At 30.1% G+C, this 9,064-nt stretch overlaps 2 protein-coding genes across 2 annotated transcripts; one reads left to right on the top strand and one right to left on the bottom strand.

The window, feature by feature from the left end:
- Positions 1-2,616: 2,616 nt before the first annotated feature.
- Positions 2,617-3,516, top strand: LOC107467588 (VQ motif-containing protein 8, chloroplastic). Its single transcript, XM_016086722.3, has one exon. It carries the CDS (start codon positions 2,674-2,676, stop codon positions 3,271-3,273), a length of 600 nt encoding a protein of 199 aa, XP_015942208.1. The 5' UTR covers positions 2,617-2,673; the 3' UTR covers positions 3,274-3,516.
- Positions 3,517-5,802: 2,286 nt separating this feature from the next.
- Positions 5,803-6,666, bottom strand: LOC107467217 (uncharacterized). The gene has a single exon (XM_016086257.1). It carries the CDS (start codon positions 6,664-6,666, stop codon positions 5,803-5,805), a length of 864 nt encoding a protein of 287 aa, XP_015941743.1.
- Positions 6,667-9,064: the final 2,398 nt, after the last annotated feature.

The raw sequence follows: 9,064 nt of genomic DNA, 5'->3' as shown, positions 1-9,064 counted from the left end.
AAGCACAAATACGTACCATGTCAGCTGCATTCTATTTTATTCATACAAAGAAAGTAAATAAGTGCTGCATTCGATTCTATATATAGGCCCATATAGGAGTACTACTAATTTCTAATATTATAATAGAACAGAAAGAGAATATATAGTTTTGAAAACATATTATATAGAGACTAAAAATTATCAATAAATCGTTATCACATATACATTATTTTATATTTTAATATTTATTTAATACAAATAATAAGTAAGATTCAATTGTAATAAGAAAAGTATATGAAACCAACTTTTAATCAGCTAAGAATGGAACAATATAATTAATTTTAAATTTTTAAAATTCAAAATTTAAAATTAATTAAGTAAATATAATTAAAACCTATAAAAACTTTTTTCTTCTCTCCTATATTAATTTACCCACCTCCAACAATTACACACACATTTCTCTTTCAACGTCAGGCCCTCTCCGCCTCTGTTCTCACTCAAGGCTGGCGCAGTAACGCCACGTGAAGGGACAGCTACAGTGTCGGCGTAGTCAATTCCCATCGTCCGAACCACGTGAACACGCAGTCTTCCATGGCAAACATCGCCACAGCAACCCACTCCTCTTCTAGCACCGCTTTGAGCAAGAATTGTTCTAGATGCTCAATCCAAGTCATCGCATCCTCACCGCGAAAATAGGAGTTCCAGTTTTCTCCACTGCTTTGGTGCGGTTCTATTTCCCTGCGAACCACTGGTAATTTATAAACATGGGGTTTAATCTGTGGGTTCCTGAACTTGTTCCTAAAGGATGTGTAATGAATTTGTCAATGGCCAATGAAAATCATATGCTAGGAGCAGTTACTTGTGGCATTAAAGAGGCTGATTTTCGCACAAGAGCATTAGCCAATTTACAATTATGTTGGATTATTTTCTCAATTCTGATATTTATAGGAATTATTTGCTTGAAACTAGCGAGAAGATACACCATTGTAGATAGGTTGGAATATGAAAGACTTCATAATAAAGGCACCGACTCCTCCATGGTGAGTGAAGGTTTCAAGAGCAGCCAAAATAATCTACCATAGATCATAGTTTCAAGTGAATGAAGATTTGAGATCATGAACAATTATAAAAATATATAAAAAAAATTCATTTAATATGAAAAAATTCCTAATATTTAACAAAAAAAATATCCAGTTATATTTTTAGATGTCTATAAAATCTAAAAAAAAATTATAAAATTCTTAAAAAAATAGAAACATTCACATTTGTAATATAAAAAAATTCAAAAAATATATAAAAGAACATCCATTTAGTATGGAAAAAAAACATTCTGATACTTAAACATCCATGTATATTAACTTATTTTTATTAATATGAATTTCGAGATCCAACCCATTAAAAAGTTGGTTGGCTGAACCCTTTTCTGGTTCCCTAGCGGAATTGATTGTAATAAATTATAACTTAAATGACATAGGGTATGTTTGAATTTGTGTTGGAGAAGAGAGAAGTGCGTTTGAATTCCTTAAACGCTTCATCTTTATGTTTGGCAACGTTTTTATCCTCTAAATGCATAAGTGATTTCTATCTTCAATCTACGTTTACCAAAAGTTATAAATTCTAACTTTTCCGTTTAGTTTTTCACGTTGGATTGTAATTTATGATTTATATACCAATTATATTCTTTATTATTCATATGTTTATTTTTTTTATAATATTTTTTTCTAATAGTCTCTTATATATACATATTATTTTTTTATAAAACTTCTATTTTTTTATGAGTTCTTTTATTGTTATTGTTATCTGAAATATTTTTTATTTTGTATTATGATTTTATTAATTTTATTAGAATATTAAAAAATATTGAGAGTATACTAAAAAAATATTAAAATTTATTTAAATATTTTAAATAAAATTATAAAATAATATAAAATAATTATTTAAATTCATGTCTTTTTCTATAATTTTTCATCTAAAAATGATTTTGAATAATGTAATCTAAATAATATTTAGTTTATTATAATTTATTTTAAATAAAAATTGTCAAATATAAATCACATTAATATTAATTTATTTTTGATCAAAATCAATTTTATATAAATTTTAGTTTACAAACGATAATCAAAACATACGTATATATAGTCTCCTCATATTTATTTAAGAAGTTTCGAATCTTAGGTTAAAAAAAGGGGTAAGATTCAGTTAATAATAAATGCAAAGTTTTGCGCCGTGTCTAGTATCACTGCAAGGCGGCTTATTGCTAGGTACGACAAAGGAGGCTAAAAGTTACTACTATTGTTTATAGCAATATAAAAACACCAACTTAATTGGAAATTTAATACAATCTTCATCATCGATTTTATCCTTTTCTATTTTTCTTGTGTTGTACGTATCTTCTTGGCCACTTTAATTTTCTTTCATGACGCTAGTAAATCTAATGTTTTCACACATGCAAGTTTCAAAGAAATTAAAGTAAAGTAGCATAATAAAATAATAATGGAGGAAGCAAGGGATTATAATTATATGTATCTGTATTTAATATTGACAAGTAGGTAATTGTTAAAGTGTCAACGGTCAGAATAGTTGGCTAAAAAGCTTTCTCCTTTAACGTGTGAGTATATATATAAGAAGTTGAACCTCTTCCCCATTTACCGTACCATTAATAATCATCACATCAAACATTAATTATAATCCAAGATGAGGCGTGAGGAAGAGAAGAAGACAACGACAAAGAAGGCAGTGATCAATGGCCCACGGCCTTCTCCCTTGATGATCAACAAGGATTCCCATTTGATTCGGAAGCCTTCTTCACAGCAGAGAAAACCAATCATCATATACACAGTCTCACCAAAGATTATCCACACCAAGGCCCAGGATTTCATGGCTCTTGTTCAGAGACTCACTGGCATGTCATCATCAAATTCCAATAATGACGCCTCTGAGAACTTTGGGTCGTCTTTGTCAGATGTTTCCAACAACAGCAGCGGCATCAAGCAGCAGCAGATGAATGAAACTAGCTCAGCTCTTAGGAGGGATAATGATATTATTCATGAAGATGATGATGATGATTATGGTGATAAGAAACGGGGTGCAAGTATTCATCAGTATAGTCCCAATAGTACCAGTCTCATGAATTTTGCTGATATGCCACTCTTCACTCCAAATTCTTCATCAGATATCTTCTGTTCATCAAGATCGCTACTCTTTAAACATTCCGATTCATCACCTTATGGGATTTTGGGTAATTTGATATCTCCTTCAGGCCTCGAATTCATCAAGGAACTTCCTGAATATTGATACCACACCAACTCATGAGTTTGGCTACCTTACTTGTTCTTGTTAAGTCACTTGATTCCATCATATATAGCTTCTTCTAGCTAGTGAATTGTAGATTTGGTTATATTAGTTGTGCTTTTGGAGTTGTTCAGGCATATGCCACCAGGGATGACCAAAAATAATGTGAATTAGGATATTTAATTCATTCTTTCTGGACATAAACAAGAAAATTAAACTTGATCAATTTGATGTAATTTGACTTTCCCTCTTGTATTATTATGTTACCATGTTTGTTTCTCATTAATTACGTACCATGTATAAAAGTTGTCAATTTGTAAAATAAAGTTATCATTGATCAAGTTTACTTCATCACCAGTTTCAGCAATTCCCATTTTCATCAGTTCAGTTGTTCATAACTAATGAGTCTTTTATTCTATATATGCATTCAAGCATTATTTAAGTTAGTCAAATTCAAAGTAAACACATTAATGGAAACAAGTTTAATTTCATAGCTTGGATCACCGACAGGTCTGGTTTGGCATATTTGTCAACATGTATGTCCTTGAGCTGTCTGATTTCAATTCCATTAAAGAGCTGTACCTACTAAAGCAAAAGTCAACTCCTTGCTAATAGTTGAAAAATCTATAACTTGATGCTTACAATTATTTACATATTAATCGTAATATTTAACATTTGATTATTGTAGGATAAGTACAAAGAGAGAATAGGGCCCCTATTATTGACTCCACTCACTAGTCCATTCCTTTGAGTTAATATATTGAACCACCAATTAATGATCTTTCTAAATAATGAAAGGAACATATGATTCAAATATTGATTAAGGAAGCTACCAAGAAGGAAATATCGTTTTCTGAATTTAGAGTCAAATTCAATACAACCAATATTCATCCAAGTCAAACAATCCCTCCTTCCGAAAGTGGAGAATAAATTAGGCTAGTAAAGTTCTAAAACTATGTTCAATAGGAAAATTAAAAGAATATATATATAATTCCTAATTTTATTTGCTAAAGTAAAAAGTTAACCAGATTGAGTTGTGCCTTACAACCGAGTTACAAGATGGCAAAATGTCTAATTAATTTACTCTATCAACCATCAATCATGTATAAATCACTCCTTCCAATATCACAAATGTATGTATTTAGCGTCTCAGATCGCAACTTTTAATGTATATCCGTGTATTCGTTTAAGGAAATACAAATTAAACCAGCATATATCCAAGTGTGAACACGATCTATATAGTAGTAATTAATTAAGAGAAATTTTTGGAAATTAATTTTTAGTATTTTTTTTGTTATAAAAATATTATTTATATATTAATATCAGTCACTAAAATCAGCTATCAATGTATTTATATATAATATATGTAGTTTAATTTATTTTTAATGTATATTTATATTCTAACATATATTAATTTTTGTGTATAAATTTTAAAAAATTTAGATACAAATTATATTGATTTATATGTGTAAAATTCTGATAAATATAAATACAAATTATATATCTTTTGTGTATAAAATATTTATAAATATTACTTATAAAAAATAATATTTACTGATTATGTAATATTATTCATTATTTAATACAAAATAAAATAATTTTGGACTAATTTGTATTATTTTTCAAATATTTTTTTAAAACAATGTTAAAATATAAGATAAGAATATCAATAAGATCTGCTGAGCCAGGAGGTTATATGTCATGGTTAGAGAAAAGTTCAGCCCCATAATTTGTGTTGTAACTTATGAAGGCAAGCATTTTGCTCCATTATACACGAAGCTGAAGTGACAAACAATAATGCTTTTTTGCTTCTCACTCATACATACTAGCATATCAATAAACATCCATATTTTTCAAAACGCAATGAATTAGATTTTGTGTTCACCAGCAAAGCTTTCTAAATTTAGAAGAGACGAATGCATGTGTGAATAGAATATAGATAGAAGTGAGTGGGGTGCAAATATCCCAATTTCCTGCTAATAAAGCTTTGCGGAAATCTTTTTTAGATGCACCTAGATATATATGCATATTTTTCCCTTCATGTATTATATAAATTTAACTCGACTTATTTTTATAAATAACGTTTAATTTTTATTATTTTTATTTATTAAATTGTTTGTATCAATGGATTAATAGTAACAATTATTAATTATACATTGAGATAAACACAAATTAGCAATTATGCAGGTATATATAAAATATTTCATAAAAAATTTGTTTTGATAGTAACTAATTATTTACTAAAAAATGTATAAAATAAATGTATATTCTTTATATAAATATTTAATGACTGACTTAATATGAACTTTTTGTATTTAATATTTAACTTTTTTTTATTATAATAGTAATCATAAATCTTAAAGGGAAATTAAAATTTCCAGGGTCAAATAAAGACTTACACGAACATATTATAACCTACTTTTCTAATTTATTGCACTTATTCATAATTTACAGTGACTTACTCATAATTTACAAATTCTAAAGAATAATAATATATTTTTTCATAATTTTTCATTATTAGTTTATTATTTATTAAATCGGAGGAAGAAGAAGGTGGAAGGAGTTAGGCCACCACGTATTATCTATGTAGGATGCTTTGACGTTCGCTAACGGCAACTTGACGTTCCTTATGTCACCAACTCTCAACACGTAACGACCGTCATCTCTGACGTAAGCCTTCTCAACCCCGTCGGATGTAGGCCCCCACTCTGCAACCACCGCCGGCGATCGTTTCCGGATCCTGCTGTCCCAAAGCCTCACTGCCAAATTCCCCGATGCGCTCTCTCCACCTAAAACCACGACCGCGGGCGATGCTGATGCGCAAGACATCACCGGAGCCGGAGGGTTGCCGGAGGCAACGGAGCAGATTCCCGGTTCCTCATTGTGATCGTAAACAGATTCGTCGTCTGAGCAATCAGAATTATCAAAACCTAACCTTAGCCCTAATCCTATGGTGTCCCATAGCTTCACAACGCTCTTGCTGTTGGCGATTTCCGCAAGCGAGAAGAGGTCGCCGATGCTTCGCCGGCGCAAGAATCCTCCGTCATCGTTGCTTGAGCCTCTAACACGGAAATATTCTCCATCTCTGTGTTTAACTGTGTCGTCTTCGCTTTCATCTTCGGGATCGGAATTAGAGGAGGATACAGAAACGACATCGTCTTCGTCAATGTCACTAAAGTCATCGTCATCGTAGATGGAGGAGAGAGAAGGAGCGGTTTGGCTGAACCTGATGATGAGAATGTTGGTGATGGTGCGGAAGGTGGCGAGGAATGCGATAACGAGAACACCCCATTTGCAGAAGGAGTAAATGGAATTTGTGAAAACGTAATTAGGGTTTTTCTTTTGCAGAGAGATTATTGCAGTTTCGAGATTGTTGTGAATCGAAGGAAGTTGCATGTTTTAATATAAGAAAAAAAAGAAATGAAAGGGTGATTTTATAGGGAACGAGGGTGAAGTAGATTTAGGTAATAAACAGGACTAGATTAGTTGTTAGAAACGAAAGAATATTCGTTCCGTCTAAGAAAAAGGTGATGGTTTGATTGAGTCATTGCTTCGCTGTTTAACTTTGCTTGTTATCTTTTTTGCCAATTATATGTCTATGTGTCAAGGGTGAGATTTTATTATGAACTTATGATATACAGTCAGATTTGAATACACGCCTATTCTCGTTGTATATTGTGTGGTCCAAACAAATAGAGCCTTTTGTTGAACCGGACATCAGGAACTATATATATTATTATATTAATGCTACTAATTTATCCATGTGCGTCTCGTGCCTAGTAATATACAAAATCTTTAAAATCTAACTATTGCTGGCCCCCATGGAAACGTGTAATACTTTTAGGAGAACTGTGCTTCACCGAAATTTCCCTAATTCGTTATCCTTATTACTTGAGGATATACATACAAGGAAAATTTTATAGTTGCCTTGTTTTAATTTTGGTAGATTTCTTTGCTTCTACACTATATCCTTAATCGGCCAAAGTATTATTATTAAGAAAAGTACTTAGTTAATCGTTATAACAATTTACCATTGGCCAAGGTGATGCTAATTAACAATGGTTAAAGATTGCACAAATTAAAGGAGAACGCTAAGCTAGCTTTTGTGAGACTCTATATAGGGTAATAATTTCACTTTTTTGTATCATACGTATAAAAAAATATATTATTTGTACACTAAAATTAATTATTATATTTTTATATTATACTTTAATTAATAATCCAAATCAACTACATACAAAATCCTCCACGAATGATTTGTGGCCCTTGGAAGAATCTATATTATTATTTGCAGCAGAAGAGGCGACAGCAGGTTGCAATGATAGGTTTAAAAAGAAAAATTAAATATATATATATACATGGCTAGTGACTATTGAAATTCAAAACTTCGTCCATATTTTAGAAAATTTTGAGAGGTGAATCACTTTATTCTTAAAGCAATTAGTCATGAAAGTAACGAGTTATGTTGTAAGGGTTTTATCTCTCTGGCGCCAGATTTTGTATTTTTTAGATTCGGTTACCATTTTTTTGGTAGCATCAGTTGTAAATTGTTCAGAAATTTTGGAGAGGTCAAGATGACTTTTAAGACCAAGACTCTTAATAGTGAAAATTGTAAAGTACCTCCATGTAGAGTAGTTATCTTCATTTAGTTTTTCAGCAATTGGGAAAAAGATTTTTTTTTTTATGAATCAGAAAGGATGATTTCCATTATGGAATTGAAACTAAACAATAGGCTCTTGATACCATAAAAGATTCAGAAAAAGTAAGAAAGAACAATAATCTCAACTCTATGAGAAAGAGCAGTGATAGATTTAAAAAAAAAGAAAAATTAAAACAGAAACAAAGACTTATAATGAGAGTAATCGAGCATTATTTCATTTCAGAATTACACACTTGCTAAGCCAAATTTGCTATATATATGATTAGTGACTATTGAAATTCAAGACTTATAAAAAAAATACTAATAACTAAACAAAAAAGATAGCAATACAAAAAAAAAAATAGCAATGCAATTTTACACACTGCTATTATATATTATTACTCTCTATTCTTAATAGTTGTTTCTTGTTTCTTGTCAAGTTTAACTTTCTGCCAAGAATCAACTACATATATGACTCAAATACTGTAACATTAAACATATATTATGGGGTGGTTCTTGCCCAATGTTAAATTTTTTTTTCTCTTTTTCCAAAATTTTTTTTCTCTCTTTTCCAAAAATTTCTTTTAGATCTGGTCCTCCAATCATAACCTAAAATTAAACAAGAAGTAACAAAACTAAACATAAAAAGTAGCAAAAATTAAACAAAAAGAAAAAGAAGAACTGTGATTTAAAATAAAAAATATAGAAATTAAAAAACACAAAAATAAAGATATGATACCTAAAATCAAACTAAAAGTAACAAAATTAAACACATAAAATAGTAAAAATAAAAAATGTAGAAATCAAACAAGAAGGAGTAGAAATTCTCCTTGATGCAAAAACAAAAATATAGAATTAAACAAGGAGAAAAAAAAGTAGCAAACTAGAAAAAGTTATTATAGCGGATGTGGCATAGAATCGCAACGAAGATGGTAATACATGTTGCATAAAGAATCGCACCTAAAATCGAAAGAGAAGGTAGTTTTACCGCGTGTTGCTCATGGATATGAGAGAGAATGAGAGCATATGTATAAGTGAGAGTGGGGTTGTTTTTTTTAGTTTTTAAATTTTTGTATTTATATACGTAAAGTAATACCATGATTAATTTTAATGATTGATTTTAAAATATACCTAACATAGTTGATATATATATAT

Source organism: Arachis duranensis, chromosome 9, assembly GCF_000817695.3.
Source record: "Arachis duranensis cultivar V14167 chromosome 9, aradu.V14167.gnm2.J7QH, whole genome shotgun sequence".
Classification (NCBI taxonomy): domain Eukaryota; kingdom Viridiplantae; phylum Streptophyta; class Magnoliopsida; order Fabales; family Fabaceae; genus Arachis; species Arachis duranensis.
This window is presented reverse-complemented; position numbering and strand designations above follow the sequence as displayed.

Coding starts and splice junctions, on each gene's coding strand:
- LOC107467588 (XM_016086722.3), top strand. CDS start 2,674: ATGAGGCGTGAGGAAGAGAAGAAGACAACGACAAAGAAGGCAGTGATC.
- LOC107467217 (XM_016086257.1), bottom strand. CDS start 6,666: ATGCAACTTCCTTCGATTCACAACAATCTCGAAACTGCAATAATCTCT.